At 53.5% G+C, this 17595-nt stretch overlaps 2 protein-coding genes across 2 annotated transcripts in view; one reads left to right on the top strand and one right to left on the bottom strand.

Annotated features, from left to right (window-relative positions):
- LOC107151608 (vasodilator stimulated phosphoprotein) overlaps positions 1 to 11927 on the top strand; it is a gene marked incomplete at its 5' end in the record, with an annotated part of 18347 nt that extends 6420 nt beyond the window's left edge. The window contains 12 exons of the mRNA XM_015497006.2: positions 5676 to 5847; positions 5929 to 6094; positions 7127 to 7211; positions 7929 to 7984; positions 8092 to 8333; positions 8446 to 8546; positions 9159 to 9210; positions 9376 to 9409; positions 9606 to 9651; positions 9804 to 9894; positions 10905 to 10962; positions 11094 to 11927. Of these exons, the coding sequence (XP_015352492.2) occupies positions 5676 to 5847; positions 5929 to 6094; positions 7127 to 7211; positions 7929 to 7984; positions 8092 to 8333; positions 8446 to 8546; positions 9159 to 9210; positions 9376 to 9409; positions 9606 to 9651; positions 9804 to 9894; positions 10905 to 10962; positions 11094 to 11131 (1141 nt within the window). The remainder of the gene's footprint in view (positions 1 to 5675; positions 5848 to 5928; positions 6095 to 7126; positions 7212 to 7928; positions 7985 to 8091; positions 8334 to 8445; positions 8547 to 9158; positions 9211 to 9375; positions 9410 to 9605; positions 9652 to 9803; positions 9895 to 10904; positions 10963 to 11093) is intronic.
- LOC125610363 (optic atrophy 3 protein-like) lies at positions 11754 to 16774 on the bottom strand. The gene is made up of 2 exons (XM_048790696.1): positions 15776 to 16774; positions 11754 to 13879 (listed from the first exon to the last, which is right to left on the bottom strand). The coding sequence occupies exons 1-2, from the start codon at positions 15801 to 15803 to the stop codon at positions 13479 to 13481; spliced, it is 429 nt and encodes a 142-aa protein (XP_048646653.1). The 5' UTR covers positions 15804 to 16774; the 3' UTR covers positions 11754 to 13478.
- Between the last annotated feature and the right edge of the window lie 821 nt (positions 16775 to 17595).

Here is a 17595-nt window from a genome sequence, read left to right as displayed (position 1 = left end):
GCCCTGGGGAGAGAGGGGGCGCGGCAGCTGGGGGAGGGGGGGCCTTTGTCTTCCTGACTCACCTGTCGAGACAGCTGGTGTGGCGGGCGGGCCGGAGCGCTGGGGGCCAGCCACTTTGGGCACCACAGCCCCTCCCCCTGGGCTCACTGCCCCCCGCCAGCCTTCCGAGCCTTGGGATTGGAGGAGGGGGCGCTAGGAGGCTTCAAGGTCACAGCCTTCTCCCCCAGGGACCCAGGCTTAGCAGATAGTTCCAGCTCTCTTCCCAGTAATATAATCCTGGGGTGAGGGGCCCCAAGGCACTTTGGATTTTGTATTACCCGGGCCTCCCCCAAACTCCTGGGCTCACCTGAGGGCGGGGCCAGTGCTGACCTCGGGGCCCCTCTTCTTCCCTCCCATGACCCCCCATAATCTCTCCCTTGGGGCCAGAGTCTGACAATACTATCTCCCTTCCTCCACTCTCTCTGGGACTTCCTGCACCAAAGCCCCCCGGCCTGAGGGGGAGGCCCCTGGGGACAGCTGAGATTAACCCCCTGATGCCCACATCCTCCACTTCCTCCTTATTCCCCACACCCCTGCCCTCTGACATCAGGGTGACATTCCTTTTTAGAATCCTTACAGAACCCCCCCTGCTGTGGGGCGGGGGATTCTGTAGTGAAAGGAATTGTTGGAAGATCTGGAGCCAGGCGACACCCTCAGACACCCTCCACCTCCCTGCATAGCCTTTCCCCAGTGGAGCAACATCCCGAGAGGGGCAGTTTGCAGGAGATAGGCCCTCTTCCTTCACTCTCTCCCGGGGGACTCTTCTCTCCCACCGCCCCCAGCCCCGCCCGTTTCCGGTCCCAGGCACGGTGGAAGGCGGATGTCCGAGTTAGTGCTGCCTCACTCACTGCGAGACCGTAAAAGGGCAGGAGCAGTGTCTGGGCCGGCCTCCTGCCCTCCCCCCAGCCCGGAGGCCCTGGCCCTCCACAGGGCCCCCTCTCCCTTGGCCGAGGAGGCCGAACCTCCCGACTCTAGGGGGTGTGCAGAAGTTGAGGGTGCTTGTCCCACCAATGTTCCTCCCACCTTCTAAGGGGTCTCCCTTGCCGGTGGTCACACAGAACTTCCTGGGCAGTGCTCCTTCTCCAAGGACAGCTAGGATTCAAAATGACCCATGCCCCTATTCCCAGGTGGGGAAACTGAGGCTCAAAATGAGAGAGGCCTGGTGCAGATTCTCAGGAATTCTTAGGCAGTTTTCAGCGAGGGGAGGAGGCTGGAATGGGCTGATTTCTGGATGGTTTGACTGGGGACAGTCCTGGGGCAGTTGGAAGAGAGGATGTTAAGATGGAAAATTACAAGATATACTTCTTTTTCTCACATTTGACAAATATTTGTTGAGTGTCTGCATCCGGGATCTTGGCTTCTGGGAGAGCAGGGAACCCCAGCAGAAGGGACTTAGGAAGAATTTGGTTTCTTTCTTTCCTCTTACAATAATAGAAGTTATTGTTCTTGTTTTATTTTTTTTTTTAAAGTGATGAGATCATGTAGTCAGACCTCTACTTCATGATAGGCACTGTACTCAGCATCTGATTCAGTTTAGCCCTCATGATGATTTTAAGATCAAGACAGTGACAGCCTTGTGCCCTGTCTCAACCTTCAGTTTACAAGATGAGGAAAATTGAGACACAGAGTAGTTAAGCAAATTGCCAATTAAAGTCAGATAGTTGGAAAGTGGCCAATATTGAGCTTGAACCCAGGACTGTCTCTATTGTGCTATGAAAGAAAAAGGAAGCTAGGTACAGTGGAGCAGGCCCACAGTCCCTGCCACACAGGAGGATGAGGTAGGAGGACCGCAAGTTCAAGGCCAGCCTCAGCAACTTAGCAAGTCCCTGTCTCAAAATAAAAATGCAAAAGGATTGGGGATGTAGCCCTGGCCAAGTGCTCCTGGGTTCAGAGCCCAGTACTGAAGAAAAAAAGAGAGGGAAATAAAACCTGTAGTTTTTTAAAAATTATAAAATAACATGCTTTTACTGTAAAAACAAAGCAAAGTGCACACATGAACTTAAGATCATTCAGGTAATCAAAAAGAAATCCACACAGAAACTTTACCCTCCTGTTCAGTTGGGAAACTGAGGCCTACTAGGAAGGAGGGACCAGAGAAACCACACAAGCTCCCAGAGCCTACACTGGGTTCCTCACCCGGGGGTTGCTTCAAAGAGAGCTCGGAGTTGGGGAAGGCTGTGTGTGTGCAGTTTTGTGGGGTGAGCGCTGGAGAGGGGAGCAGTGAAGGGAAGGGAAAGAATTGCATCTGGAAGGTGGATGCGCTGCTGTATTACCTCCAGCAGGGGAAGCCTCCTCCCTCCTGTTAGGACTCTCAGCTCAAAATACAAATGTGTGCCACTTTCCAGGTCCTAGTTCAGGGCTTGGTGTCATCTCTTTCTATGCTTACAGCCATCCCAGGGCTGGAAACTGAGGGGCACAGAAGTGAAGCCACACAACAAGGAGGTGACTTTCTTGGAGGCCTGGGGCCTCTGCTGGGGGATTATGGAGTTCTCATGTTCAGGGCAGGGTGTGACCCCAGCACCCAGGAACTGTCTCACCCCTACAATCCACTTTCTGACTGTGGGGTTTTCCACTCCAGCTTTTGCCTAGTTTATAGGTTTTTGTGTGTGTGTGTGTGTGTGTTTTAACTTATGAATTAGGGTTTTACAGGTAATTCCAGTTCATAATAAGTGAAAATAAAGAAAAAGAACTATAAGGGTAAAAGGTGTGAAATATCTGCTTCTCCCTCACTGACTCATAGTTCGTCTCTTGAGAAGCCTCTGCATATATCACTGTGTGTGGATATATTTATATCCTCCCCACCTTTTATTTTTTTTCTGAAACCTCTGATCCACTCTACTTTGTACATTGCTTTTTAAAAACTTCATCCTAGTTATTTTCTCATCTTTAAATGAAGAACTTAGGTGGATTTGGGTTCAAATGAGCCCTTCTACTTACTTGCTGTGTGACCTGCATCAAATGTCTTCACCTCTCTGTGCCTGCAGAGTCTACTTCTTGTGGTTGTATAACTGGGCCAGCTAGAAATTGGGTCCCAGTGCCTGGAATGGTGTCTGGGACACAAGCTAGCTGATAAATGTCAGCTGTCATTATTAGGAGTTGGCCTTTTTTACAGATGTGTTTATTTAACAACTCTTGAGTCCTTGCTAAGTGCTAGGTACTATTCTGGGGACGCAGCAGTGAACAGAAGGGACAACCCCCCTGGCCTTTGTAGACCTGACATTTGGGGAGGACAGGATAGATTTTCGGGCAGATGCTGCTATGAAAAGTGCTGGAGGGGAGGAGAGGGGAGAGCTTCTCCAGACCAGGAAGTTAGGGAGGGCTTTTCGCAAGAGGTGACAGCTAGGAGGTGAGAGTGCAGGCCAGGCCCAGGCCTTGGATTTCCGGGCACCCTGAAGGAACAGTGTGGAAGCTGGGCTGGGGGGGGGGGCCCTAAAGAGCTCCCAGGACAGGGACACTATCCGCCTTGGGTTTTAACAGGATCCTTCAGCTGCGGTGGGTTCATTAAGAACCTGGGGGAGGGCAGGACCAGCCCAGGGTCACCCTGCAGGTGCCTAGCTCTCTGGCCAGGCCAGAGCCTTAGCAGGGCAGGGCCACCTGGGAGGGCAAAGTGCAGCCAGGGTGGGGCAGCGACAGCTCTCCAGCTCTTGGGCACCTGGCCAGAGTGTTCTGGGTGTGGGTGGCAGGTGTGGGCAAGACCTTAACCCTGCCCTGCCAGAGGCACCAGAGCCAGAAACAGCCCCCCGAGGCTGTGCTTGTCCAAATGACACCTGGTGCTTGGTAGGGCCCAGGCTTCCCTGTGGTTAAGGCTGTGGACTTGGAAGCCAGGTGGCCTGGATTGAATCCTCACTCTGGGGCTGGGCTGTGGCTCGGGGGTGGAGCCCTTGCCTGGCGGGTCAGGCCCTGGTTTCCATCCCCAGTACTGGAGGAAAAAAGGTTTCATTTCTCTGCTGCTTCGTAGCTATGTGGCTGTGTCACTAGTGGCCCAGTCACTCAGCCTCTCTGGGCCCCTGATCAGCAGTCTTATCTGCAAGGTGAGGATGAAATAGTGTCCTCAGAGGGACTGCAGTGGGGACAAACCAGTGGCTCTGGGGAAGAGCTCAGGGCTCTGACCCAGCGGAAGGATCCGAGGGGAGGAGATGCCAGTTATGTACAGTGGGGACATGGGCTCAGTCCCCAGGGCCTATAGAGGGTTTCCCTAGACCAGCTTGCTCAGCTTCAGTGTCAGGCCCCAGCCCCCCCCCCATTTGTGGGCGTAATTTCTCTCCCCGGAAACCTCTGACCACCAACTTCTTCTTTTCAGGAAAGAAACGGGTGGGTGTGGGGTAGGGTAGAGATCAGTGCTCCCCCCCCACTTCCCCTGTCTGTGTGTGACCTTGGCCAAGTCACTTCCCGTCTGGGAGTCTGACTTTCCTCACTGGGGGAGGGGGATTGAGCCTCCCAGTCCGCGGGCTAGAGGGGTACAGCTGTATAGGGCACTAGCGGGCCTGCCCAGGGTGCCCGCGACATGGTGCTGACAGTCGCCAGGTGCTCAAGTGTCTAGACTCCTTACTCGCACCCACCACCTCGGGAGGAGGCCACCTGCATTTCTCCAGTTGGTGGGCAGGGAAGAGCAGACTGTTAGTTCCCTACCATCCCTTGCTGTGATCACGTGGTGGAAAGGGTTCATCAGAGCTTTTTTTTTTTTTTTCTTTCCTGTGGTGCTGGGGATTGAACCAGGGCCTGGTGCACAGGAGGCGAGCCCTGAGCTATAGCCAGCCCTCAGCAGAGCTTTGAACCCAGGCCTGGGAAGTCAGGTCTGGGCTCAGACAGATCCCTCCACTAAGACCAAGCCAGCTGTTCCACACTCTGGGAGCCCTGCCTGACCCAAGGGGCTCCTTCTGAGTGCCCCAGACCTGGGCTGGGACCCTGAGTTGTCACTGTCTGGGATGTCTGTCTCTGAACTGGACTGTGAGCCCTGGGAGGGTGGCGCCAGGGTTGTCTGTCTGGGCCACTGCTGTGTAGCTATCCCCAGCCCCACCCAGTGAGGGCCTGACCCAAATCAGGAAGTGTCTGCCCTGGGGCCATTCAAGAGGCAATTGATGCCCTGGGGAGCTGGTGAGAGTGAGGTGACCTGGGGGAAGAGGGGCCTAGCTCTCAGCAGCCCTCACCCTTCCCCTCTTTGAGCCTCTGCTTCCTCCTCTGACCTGAGAGGCAGGGAGGGGTCCCTGCAGGCTGATGGAGACGGGGGAAGGGCCACAGCCTCTGGTGCTCACCTGCGTCTCCCTCCCTCTTCTCTGATCTCTGTCTCTGTCTGCCTGCCTCTGTCTTTATCTCTGTCTCTGCCTGGTCACCTCCTTTCCCACCACGCCCTATCTGCCTGTCACAGGTGTTACCAGCCTGACTCTGCCTTCCTCACCTCCCATCTGTCCCCTCTTCCTGTTTCTTTGTCCCCTCTGTCCCTTGCCCCATCTGTCCCAGCCCCTCACTTGTCTTCCCCTCTCTGATCTGCCCTCTCTGTCCCTGGCCTCTTATCCTCCTGGAGGATGCCTCGCCCCCTCTCTTGTTCTTCCTCTTGCTCTTTTTCCCTTCGGATCTTCTGGGGAGACCCAGGTGAAGAAGGTGACCACTCCCTCTCCCTTTTTGTCCACCTCTGGCAGCGAGACTGTTATCTGTTCGAGCCGGGCGACGGTGATGCTCTATGATGATGGCAACAAGCGGTGGCTGCCTGCCGGCACGGGTCCCCAGACCTTCAGCCGTGTGCAGATCTACCACAACCCCACGGCCAATTCCTTCCGGGTTGTCGGACGCAAGATGCAGCCTGACCAGCAGGTGTGGCGCCCTCGTCCCTCTCTCTGTGGGCTGAGCCCCTCCTGAGCCCACCGCCCCTCACCTCCTTTCCCCTCCTGCCAGGTGGTCATCAACTGTGCCATCGTCCGGGGTGTGAAGTATAATCAGGCCACCCCCAACTTCCATCAGTGGCGGGATGCCCGCCAGGTCTGGGGCCTCAACTTCGGCAGCAAGGAGGATGCAGCGCAGTTTGCTGCCGGCATGGCCAGCGCCCTGGAGGCCTTGGAAGGTCAGCGGGGGCAGCAGGGGCAGTGGGACCTGCGACCAGTGGGTGGGCCCGAGGCTGCTGCCCTACCATCTGGGCCTTATTGGTTGGTCTGGTGCAAACGTATGGGGAGGATCTGGTGGGCTCCTGAGCGTACCTTCTTCAGGGGTGTCTAGATTTCCACCCTCCAGCCTTTTCCCCAGGTGACCCTGCTGCTTTATGTCGTCTAGTAGTTTTGGGACATTGATATTTTAAAAGTCTCCAGATATGGGGGTTGAGGAGGAGCTGGTAGTGGAGTGCTGCCTTGGCCTGTAGCAGGCCCTGGTTCCAGCCCTGCAGAAACAAAACCAAAGCAGTCTCCAGTTGGTATTTCTTAAACTTTCGTGCACATCTGAGTTGCCTGGGGATCTGGGTCAAGTGCAGGCTCGGTGCGGGGGCTGGGCTAGCCCAAGTTCCTGGTCCCCAGATGGGGCTTGAAGCGGCCAGGCTTCGGGTGGCTGCTGGGCACCCGCGGTCTGGAGCTGCTGCTGCAGGGCTGGAAATCCCCCGTAGCAGAGGGGTTGCCTCGTGGGGCAACTGCAGTGCTAGAGCCGAAGGGCCTGCTCGTCTGGGGGCGCACAGACAAACGCAGTAGCAGTGTATGCGTGAAGGGGTCAGAGCCCTGGGGCAGATGAGGAGGAAGCCCTCAGCCTTTCCAGGTCCTGGCAGGCTCCATGTGGCCCTGGCTGTGGTCAAGAGTCCAGATGCTCAGGTCATCTGGAATTCAAGCTTGTTCCTGCAGATTCCAAACTATACAGCTTTGGGGCTGTTGACCCCCTTGGGCCGCAGCTTCCCTGTCTGTCTCTTGGGTATCCCAACATCATCTATCTCAGGGCAGCTCTGCCAAGGGAAGCTGGAACCACACCTGGGCCCCAATTGTCAGGGTCTCAAAGCAAGGAGGAAGTGTGCAACTCTGGCAGGACTGCTGAGTGACCCAAGGGACAGCACTAAGGGCCAGGGCAGATCCCTGCAGACTCCCAGGGTGGACTCATGACCCTTTCTACTCTTACCTTTCAGGAGGTGGGCCTCCTGCACCCCCAGCACCGCCGGCCTGGTCCATCCAGAACGGCCCCTCCCCGGAGGAGGTGGAGCAGCAGAAAAGGTGGGCTGGTCTCTGGGTGGGGAACCTTTCTTCTGCTGGAGAACCCATGACCTCTCCAACTCTCAGTTTCCAGAAAGTCCCAACTCCCAAGGGACTAGAAGTAAACAGCTTGCAGACACCCCATCTCCTGGGGTTCAGGAAACTCCTCACAGCCAGGTGTGCTAGTGCATACCTGTAATCCCAGCAATAGGAAGGCTGAGGCAGGAGGATCCCAAGTTCCAGGCTAGCCTCAGCAACTTAGTGAGATCTTATCTCAAAATTAATTTTTTTAAAAAAGGGCTGAGGATATGGCTCCATGAACCCAGAGCCCCTGGGTTCAATCCTTGGTACAGAAACAAACAAAAAACATACAAAGGTCAGGGACTGTGTCTCCAGGTAGAGTGGTGTGATCCTAGAACTACAAAATAAAACGGACAGAAAACTCACACTCAGCTTGTAAACCTTCTAGGCCCCCTGCTTCTGATTCCGAGGACCAGGATCTGGTTGTTAAAGGGCATTCTACGATTCGGGTGCACGTGGCAGTTTAATGGCTAGAACTCACATCCTGGTCTCGCCGTCTCTCCTGCCCCCCATTCTCTACCCTACCTTTCTTGGGCCCCTGGGGAAGGAAGGCTTGGGTGGGAATTAGGAGCACCCTCACCAGAGCCAGAGGTCAGTGGCCACACAAGTGATGGTGATGGGCCTTGACTGACGCTGGCCCTGTCACCCTCACCACAGGCAGCAGCCCAGCCAGCCTGAGTATATGGAGCGGGAACGCCGGGTCTCCAACGCAGGTGACTACAAGGGGCTGTGGGAGTTGGGGTCCCCCCTGGAGAAAGGGGCAGGCTGGCTGGACAATGATGAGGCTCCTCTCAGTGGCTCCTTTTCTGTTTTCTTTCAGGAGGCCCACCTGTTCCCCCCATGGGGGGACCACCCCCACCTCCAGGACCTCCCCCTCCTCCGGGCCCTCCCCCACCCCCAGGCCTGCCCCCTTCAGGGGTCTCGGCTGCAGGACATGGTGCAGGGGGAGGCCCGCCCCCTGCACCCCCTCTCCCTGCAGCACAAGGCCCCAGTGGTGGGGGAGCTGGAGCCCCTGGCCTGGCTGCAGCCATTGCCGGAGCCAAACTCAGGAAAGTCAGCAAGGTGACGGCAGCAGGCAGGGTGGGGCGGCCAGGACGCTGCTGGACATGATGGGAGGAGGCCGAGTCCCCGGAGGCCCGTCCTTCAAGACCTCTGTCCTTCCTGATTTCTCCAGCAGGAGGAGGCCTCAGGAGGGCCCTTGGCCGCCAAAGCTGAGAGCACCCGAAGCACAGGTGGGGGGCTCATGGAGGAGATGAATGCCATGCTGGCCCGGAGGTGAGCCCGAGTCCCGGCCTGAGTCCCCTCAAGACTGCAGTTTGGGGCGAGGCGGGTGGCTCTGATCCCTGTTTTGTTTCTTTGGGTGAAAGTTGCCCCTTGACCTCCATCCAGGTTTGGGTTTAATACTGGAGACTTAGTCTCCTGAGGTGGCTGATGACCTGGTAGAATGTTCTAAAGCCTAGATTCGAGAACCTCAGGAAACCCCCTCAGCATCTAGGAGAGAGTCCCTGCCTTTAGAATTTTATGATTTCCTAAATGTGAGGACCAGAGAGCTCACCACCCTAATTCTAGAAGAGCAATATTTTTTAAACACTTTTTTTTTTTAGTTGTAGATGGACACAATATCTTTGTTTTTATTTATTTGTGTTTTTATGTGGTGCTGAGGATTGAACCCAGTGCCTCACGCATGCGAGGCAAGCACTCAACCACTGAGCGACAGCCCCAGCCCTAGAAGAACAATACTTTTAACTTCTAAAACTAGAGTTTCCTTAGCCTTCATGAATCCAGAATGCTAAACCCAGGAGCCCACGTTTCTAGACCAACAGGAAGCAGGGTTGTTGGGTGGCTGAGGTAGGACTGAAGCATCTGTCCTGCTTTTCCCTTCTGCAGAAGGAAAGCCACACAGGTTGGGGAGAAACCCCCCAAGGAAGAATCTGCCAGTGTGAGTGAGGGTCTCTTCTTGCCCTGTACACCTTAGGATGCCCCAAGAGGGTAGGGGCATTGGGGAGGGGGTGTCTTAGGGCTGGGCTGGCCTTGGACCTGGAAGAGGAAATGAGCAGAGGTGTGACAGGGGCTGCCTCATGATATTTTTATTTCCTACCAGCAGGAGGAGCCAGAGGCCAGAGTCCCAGCCCAGAGTGGTGAGTGAAACTCTTGTCTAGCCACAGAAACTACAAGTCCCAGGATGCCCTGTTCTCACAAAGCACCCTCTTGGAAAGTCTGGGAATAAGTCTGGGGATTGTAGTCTCCTAAAATGCTTCTTTGGGCTGTTGAGGCTGAGGGGAAAAGATTGGGGGCAGTCCTTGTCCCTGATCTGATTTGTTCCCTGATCCCTAGAACCTGTGCGGAGACCCTGGGAGAAGAACAGCACAACCTTGCCAAGGTGGGCCATCAGCGTTGGGGCTGCACCCCCTAAATAGTTGAACTTGCCCAATTTATAGGGAGGAACACAATGTAACCCCTGGAATGGGAGGCAAGGGAGACAGATCCTCCTTTGAGCCTCTTATCTGTCCCAAACCACACCAACTTTTCCAGGATGAAGTCCTCATCTTCCATCACTGCTTCTGAGGCCCAGGCTTCTACGCACAGCTCTGGGGAAGAGTCAGACCTGGAGAAGGTGAAGCAGGTAACTTGGGATGGAGGCTGGGGTGGAGGCTGGAAACTAGACAGGGGCCAGAGGAAAGGAGATCTACGTCCAGAGCCTGCTACTGATGTGCATGTGATTCTAGAGAAGACCTTGGAAACTCCAGGCTGAGAAGTGGAGGGACTGGATTGGGTCAGGGATGTCACAGACATCATACCCCATTCCTAGTGCCTGTGACAGACCTTAGGAAATCTATCAGCACACATTCCTGCTGAGTCCTTCTGAGCCCAGAGACTCCAGCCATCTATCAATCCAAATTGGCAGGACAGAGAAATGCATTTGCCAGGCCTGGTACTGGATGTTCTCCAGTACTTTTCTTTTGGCTCCAAGGATCTAGAATTCTCTTATAGAATATCCCAGTCATTCCATAACCTTGGCAGCCATGTCAGGAAGTGGGGGTAGGTCTCTACCTGTTTCCTCTGGCTCTTCAGCCAGTTGGAAAGTAGGTAGGGGTCCTGGAGTGTAGCTCAGTAGTAGAGTACTAACCTAGCACACAGGGCCCTGAGTCCCATCCTTAGCAGTGCAAATAAATAAATAAGAAAAGGGGAAATTGGCTGAGTGCAAGCCTATGATCTTAGCTGCTCAGGATGCTGAGGCAGGAGAATCACAAGTTCAAGGCTAGCCTGGGTAATTTAATGAGACCCTGTCTCAAAAAGGGCTGGGGCCAGGCCTGGTGGTGCATGCCTGTAATCCCAGCAACTCTGGAGGCTGAGGCAGGAGGATTGCAAGTTCAAAGCCAGCCCCGGCAACTTAATGAGGCCCTAAGCAACCCAGTGAGACCCTGTCTCTAAATAAAATATTAAAAAGGGCTGGGGATGTGGCTCAGTGTTTAAACACCCTTGGGTTCAATCCCTGGTACAAAAGAAAAAAAAAAAAAGTGGCAGGGACAGTCATTTGGTGGTAGTGTGTTCCTAGGTTAGTGTCACAAAGAAAGGAGGGGATTTGTTTGTTCCAGGACCCTCTCTTGAATGGTTATGCCCCATTATTTTCAGGAGCTTCTGGAAGAGGTGAGGAAGGAATTACAGAAGGTCAAAGAGGAGATAATTGAAGGTGAGGTGTTTGAACTTTAACTTACCCTGCAGCAGTGGCGATGTGTCCCGATGTGTCCCTTGGAGATCCTCTTGACTTGGCAGGGAGGAGAGAAGAGACTGGCTCTGACCCTGCCTCTTGTTTCCTTCCAGCTTTTGTCCAGGAGCTAAGGAAACGGGGTTCCCCCTGACCACAGGGACCCAAATGACCTGTTTCTCTTTCTGCACACCCGGCCTGTCACCCTGCTTTCCCTGCCTCTACTTGACATGGAATTGGCTGAAGATTACACAGGAATGCATCTTCCCCCTCCGGATCCCACTTGGAAAATTCCAAGGGGGTGTGGCTTCCCTGGCACCGTGCCCACACCCTTACTGGCTGCTGATTGATGAGCTGGGGAGGCCCCCACCCTTTGCTCCCTTTGGTCCTTCCCCTCTGCCATCCCCTTGGGGCTGGTTCCTCTGTTGGGGATGTACCAATTAACCCCACAGTAAGGGGGAAGGAAGGAGGGAATTTCACATTCCCTTGTTCTAGATTCACTTTAATGCTTAATGCCTCCGAATCATTTTGTTGTTTTTTTTTTTAAAGGAAAAAAATATATTATATATATATTTGGGTTTGGGGGAAAGGGAAATTTTTTTTTCCTTTTTGGTTTTGATAAAACGGGGTGTGGGAGTTTTTAAATGCTATAGCCCCAGGCTAGCCCATTTGGGGCAGCTATTTTAGGGTGGGTGTCTCACCAGACTGGGGTGCTCCCCCACCCCCGGGACCCCCCCTTCCCTCGAGCTCCTTCCCTTTTCTATGAGGAATTAAGATGCTGTAACTTTTTGAAACCTCAGTTTTTTGGTTTTTTTTTATTTGGATAGGTTTTGGGGTCCAGACCATTTTTACCCCCTGGGGAATAAGGGAGGGAGAAGGGAGGAACCTCCCCCTTTACCTCCAGCTTCTTGAGAATGGGCCCTTGTGGAATAAATCTGCAGTTTTTATAAGTGTGAAGATCTCTGGAGTGACTGGAGGGGTTCTGGTGACCTTGGTGAATGAGATGCTGCCCCACCCCACCCCACCCCCGTCCCTTCTCACCTCTACCTGTGCCTCTTAGGCTGCCCCAACTGCTTGGCCATCCTGGAGAAGGCCAGGGACAGGCCTCACTGACTGGCCCTGCACAGTCGGGGGCCTACTCAGAGCCTCTGATTCACCATGTGATGACTGCCCCCTTTCTCCAGAACACTCCCAGCTTCTTTCCTAATTTTAATGACATGTGCCCATTGGGCAGATGGGAATCATGGTTCTCAAGCACATTAAGATGATTTCTTCACCCTAGAGCTCCTTTAATTCTGCAGTCTTAAAAAAAGAATAGGATTCCAAAATTAGAGTTAATATGTGCCCCTTGAGTGCTCAGTGAGTTGGCCGTGTGTGTGTGTGTGTGTGTGTGTGTGTGTGTGTGTGTGTGTAAAGCTCAGTGGGATGCCATTCCAGTTGAATGGGGTGGGGTTCTCACGGAAGAGGTGCAAGAAGGAAGGGCAGTGGCTCTCCCAGGAGCAGATCTGTATGGAAGATGAGGGATGTGACACTGACCTTATATTTAGAGGATAAATGGGTCCTTTAAAAAAGGCTACTGAATAGGACCACAGGGGAGGGCTGTGAGAAAGGACAGGAATAGGTCAATGACTTGGGACTGGTAAAAGGGGCTGAGACTGAAAAAAGTGGATTTGCCCTGGTGGGCACCCATTTCCCTTCCCCTAAGAGCTACATCCTGCTAGAACAGACCAGGGAGGCGGATCTGGGAGGCACTGCCCAGGAAGACCCAGCTCAGCCGTGCCAGTGGGTTATGCCATAGACTAAAGGAAGAGGGGTTTCGGTTGGAACGACCCCCTCGGGAAGATGATCCCGGCGAAAGCACCACGGAGTATTGAAGGCAAGAGCCCCTGGGTGACTCAATGGGGCCGAGGCTGGCAAGGTCCATCTCCCTATGCCCTCGGAGAAGGAGGTAGAGGCAGGCACCACGGTCGGAAAGTCCTTTGGAACTTTCTGCATTTTCTTAACAATGGTCTGAACCAATGAAGAAGAGGCAGGGGGTGTTCCAGTGCCATGGATGGGGGTCCCAGGGGAAGGGGCCACGCCTCAGGTAAGTGGGCGTGTGAATGGCCGATTGAGAGGCTGCCTAAATCCAAGTGCAGAATCCACTTTTGTTTTGTCCTGCTGACCCACCTAGTGGACAGGCGAGTCCCATTCACGACTGCCTTTCCTTTCCAAAGCGCTCGGTAGGTGTGTGCCTGCGAGGTCAGGGGGACGGGGCGGGTCCCTGTTGGAACGTTCCACCAGTGGGAGGGGGGGGACACTAGGTGGAAGGTACCACTGGACAGGTTAGTAGGGAGGTGCCCGATTGAATCACATCCTAGGATCCCTCTGATCCCAAAGAGATCAGGTGGTGTCCGATGGCCAGATAGAGGATGGGACAGGGCAGACGGCAGGCCAGGTGGCCAGGTTGGAGACCTCGCAGCTCAGACAGCAGTCATGTCCAGCACAGGCCCTGCGTCCCCCTAGTACTCCAGGAGATCGGGCAGTGGGTCCGGGTTCCGGACCTGGTCGGCGTGGAGCTGGGCGCGCACCTCCCGCAGTTCTTGCCGCAGCTCCTCCAGGGCGCCCTTCGCCGGCGTCGCCTGCACCTGCCCCTGCAGCGTTTCCAGAGCCAGCGCCAGGTGGCCCATCTCGTCCCGCAACGCGTTCCACGCGGCGCGCCGCTCGGCTTCCTTGTGGCGCCGCTGCGCCTCTTGGCGCAAGTACTCCATCAGCAGGCAGCCGCAGGCCGTAACGAAGATGATGGCCTCGCCCAGCAGCTCCGCGCCCAGCTCGGCGGCTGCCCCCTCGTTCAGCGGCTTCACGGCTTCGGCGTTGAAGCCCATGATGCGCATCTTAGTCCGCATCTCCGCCCAGTGGTACACTACGAGGGAGAGAGGGTCGGGGGTCTCAGAGGGGCGCCCCCTGCCAGCCCCTCCCCTCCAAGTCCCGTCTGCGCCTTAGGGACCAGAATCGCTGGGCTGGCTTTAGGGAGCTGGTGCCTTAAAGAAGATAAGAGCCAGTCCCAAGTCCTGCCAGGAATGCTATTATCTTTATCCGGCCTGGGGTGACCCGAGGGCATCTTTTAAAAGATTCTGGCGAGCAGCTAGGAACGAAAAAGGCTGCCCTAGTGCTGGTGGAGATCCTCAACCGGGGGCCACTCCCGGGTGGGGTGAGGAGGGCACAGGAGGTCCCAGAGTACAAAGTCCAGCCACGGAGAGCCCCTGAGTCTGCACCTCCCACAACCCTCGGGTGAGCCAGCCGGCTCCAGCCCTCCTCCCTGAAGGGAGGGGACCGGTCCTGAAGCGCGTTCCGGGTGGGCTTGGGGCGCTCGCTTTGGATGGAGTTTCCTTTCTGCTGCTCTAGGGAAAACTGCTTCCCCACCCGGTCGCTTATTCCCGTGACAGGGGTCCTCAGCCCCAGAGCTGAGCCGACACGGAGCTCCAGTGACGGTTAATAACCACCCCTGGGCGCCTGGACTGCGGGGAACAGCAAGCCGCCTCTACTCCCTCAAAGATGGATTTCTAACAGCATCTTACATCTCATCCCCCCACCGCCCCCCGCAGCAGCCAGGCAGACTTTTCAAATAATTAACTTTTCTTGGATGTAGTTACAATAATAACATATGCACAAGGGCGGAGTTAGACCACACAGAATTCCACCTTCCCGCGTCTCCATTAGTCCTAGTCCTCAAAAGTTAATTACTTTTGATCTTTTCTATATTTGTTTCTATTACTTTAACCATGTAATGCCAAATAAAAAGATAATGCTTCTATTTCCTTGTTTAGTACATTGATTCGTGTGTATATAGGCCTTGCTGGGGACAGAAAGCAAGACCTGCCTACTAGACAAGCCTTCTACCTCTGAGCCACATCCCCAGCCCTGTCTGCTCTATCATCATTTTTACATGGTCAGGGTGCCTTCCCCAGGTTATAATAAATCTTCAGTGCTTTGTCCATACACTGAGTCTGAAGGTGAAACTATAGAGCTGGTATATTAAAGTATGTAAATGCTCATCAATGTGGATCTGTATGAAGACATCCTACTTCATTAAACCAATGCCATGTAAAATTGTAACATTAAATGTAGGGTCTAAACACTTTGTCAGGCCACATTTTTGTTTTCTTATATTTCAACCTTGATTTTACTGCATGAAGGTTTTATTTTTTAATGTTGATTTATTTTTGGTACCAGAGATTGAACCCAGGGATGCTTAACCACTGAGCCACATCCCCAGTCCTTTTGGTATTTTATTTAGAGACAAGATCTTGCCCAGTTGCTTAGGGCCTCCCTAAATTTCTGAGGCTGGCTTTGAACTTGTGATCCTCCTGTCTCAGCCTCCTGAGCTGCTGAGATTATAGGTGTGTATCATTGCATCAGGCATTGAACATTTAAATTTTTCCTAGAATGGTGTTTTTCAAACTGCCACAACGGGACTTCATGCCTAGCTCACCATGAGGCCAATATCAATCAGCACTTTGCTCCTATTCGGTTTATTAAATAGTCTTGGATATACTGCCTGTTCCCTGGGCTGCTGCAGGACTATCCTCTTACAATGTCTTCACACTGCTCCTCTGTTGAATCCCATTTTAGTTTTGCTGGAATATATCCCTAAGTACTTTTTGTAGAAAGGTTGTCTGGTAGGTAAGTGATTTGCATTCTTACATATTATAAGTGGGGTTTTTTTCCACTTTCATGACAGAATAGGTAACAGTTTATAGGCCCAGAATGACTGGTTCAGAATCATATCCTTGGCAATATGGAGTCCTGGTTTTCTTACCTGTAATGACAGAGGTGTTTCTTGTCATCTCTGTTTCACTGGCTTTATACTTAATTGGGTGTATGAGAAAGTTTCTCTTCTTTCCTTTAGTTTGCACTCTTCTGTTTGAACCATGTTTCTCTTTTGAGTCCTGGGAAATTTTATTTTCTGTATAGTCAAGGATTAACCTCGCTGAAATAGAGGTCTGGCCTCTGCCCTCCACTACTGGGAGGTGATCTTTAAGTCCTTGGAATGTCCGGTCTGAGCAGACTGTGTTGTTTGTCGGGTGCCTTCAGCCACACCACAGTTTACGTTAACTAGGAGATTTATGATGTGGCATTTGGGCCCTGTGGGATCGGCTCAACCTCGGGAGGGACTAGAAACTAAGGTCAGCCCCGGGGTGGTCAGCTTCATCTGATCCTCCTAAAAACCCTGCACATCAGGGCCCGGGTGAGTTCCCCTGGTCGGCACATCTTGACATACTTGTCACTCATCCTTGCTGGGAGAAGTCAGTACTGTCCAGATTCCACCGGGAATGGACACTTGGGAGCTGGTTCTTGGAACCCTCTGGACTCTGCTCATGCCGTGCTTCTCGTGATGGGTTTTTACCTGGATCCTGTCCCCGAAACGAACCTCAGTGCCGAGTATGACAGATTGCAGGGGGTTTTTCGAGTCCTTTCGGGAAATTATGGAGCCTGAGGGTGGCCTTGGAGACCCCCCAGTTCTGCGTGTCTCATCTGTGGCCTGCTCTCGGTCCTCCTTCTGCCCTGCGGCAGCACTCGGGCACCAGGGCCTGCGCTGATGCGCACCTTTCCTTCCTGTGTTCCCACTGCTCTCCTCTCCCTCAGGTCGGGAGCTCCCACGGGCTTCTCCTCTCAGAGCTTCATGTCCGCGCCCTCCCCCAGTCTTGGTAGGCTTTTTTCTTTAAATATTTTTTTTATTGTAAAATATCCAAACAGGGGCTGGAGATGCAGCTCAGCACTTGCTCAGCATGTCAAGGCCCTGGGTTCAATCCCCAGCACTGGAAAAAACAAACAAAAAAAAAAAAAGAGAGAGAGAGAGAGAAATCCAAACATACTAAACAGCATCATTGAGCTTTATCAAATTCACACCTTGATATGTGGATTATTTACAATTTCTGCAGAGGGAACGGGGGCAGCCTCACCTGGCGAGAGCCAGAATCGAGGCAGGATTGACATTGGTGCTCCCAGGAGGGGTCCCTGGGGCTTCTTTCCTTGCTTTGCCCGCTGTCTGTCCCTTCCCTGATCAAGTCTGCTCCTCTGCAACCCAGGTCCTGCCCCAGCTCCTCCCAGGCCTCCTGTCCCCCTCTTGCCTCCTCCACTCAGCCCCAGAAGACAGACAGAGGTGTTTTTTTTGTTTTGTTTTGTTTTGTTTTTTTTGAGGGGAGGGAGCCTCAACCACTGAGCTCTATTTTGTATTTTATTTAGAGACAGGGTCTCACTGAGTTGCTTAGCACCTCATTTTTGCTGAGGTTGCCTTTGAACTCACAATCCTCCTGTGCCGCAGCCCGGCTGGCTGGGCAAAATAACTGGGGGGTGACGAATAACTTGTGTACTTGATACAGCAGGAGTGGAAGCCGTTTATTGCAGGACAGGAGCAGTATTTATACATTCCCCACAGCTTATCTAATTAGCATAAACTAGATACATCAGTCAACCAATAAGGAATCTCTACACTTAATGGCTCTCTTTTGTTACTTCTCAAACCACTCCCTCTGGCATTTTGCCAGGCACCATCCAGACTTGTTTATGAACTCTAACATTCCCCTGGCAAAATGCCAGGTGTTATTTTGACTTGTTTACAGACTCTAACACTCCTGC

The sequence above is a fragment of the Marmota marmota genome, unplaced genomic scaffold (genome assembly GCF_001458135.2).
Source record: "Marmota marmota marmota unplaced genomic scaffold, marMar, whole genome shotgun sequence".
NCBI classification, from domain to species: domain Eukaryota; kingdom Metazoa; phylum Chordata; class Mammalia; order Rodentia; family Sciuridae; genus Marmota; species Marmota marmota.
Note: the sequence above shows the minus strand (reverse complement) of the source record. Positions and strands in the feature narration are given on the sequence as shown.

What these genes read in the sequence shown, in the direction of transcription:
- LOC125610363 (XM_048790696.1), bottom strand. Translation starts at nt 15,803, where the DNA reads ATGACAAGAAACACCTCTGTCATTACAG. An exon ending in AAACACCTCTGTCATTACAG is followed by an intron (nt 13,880 to 15,775) that starts GTAAGAAAACCA and finishes TCTCCCTCGTAG; the next exon opens with TGTACCACTGGGCGGAGATG.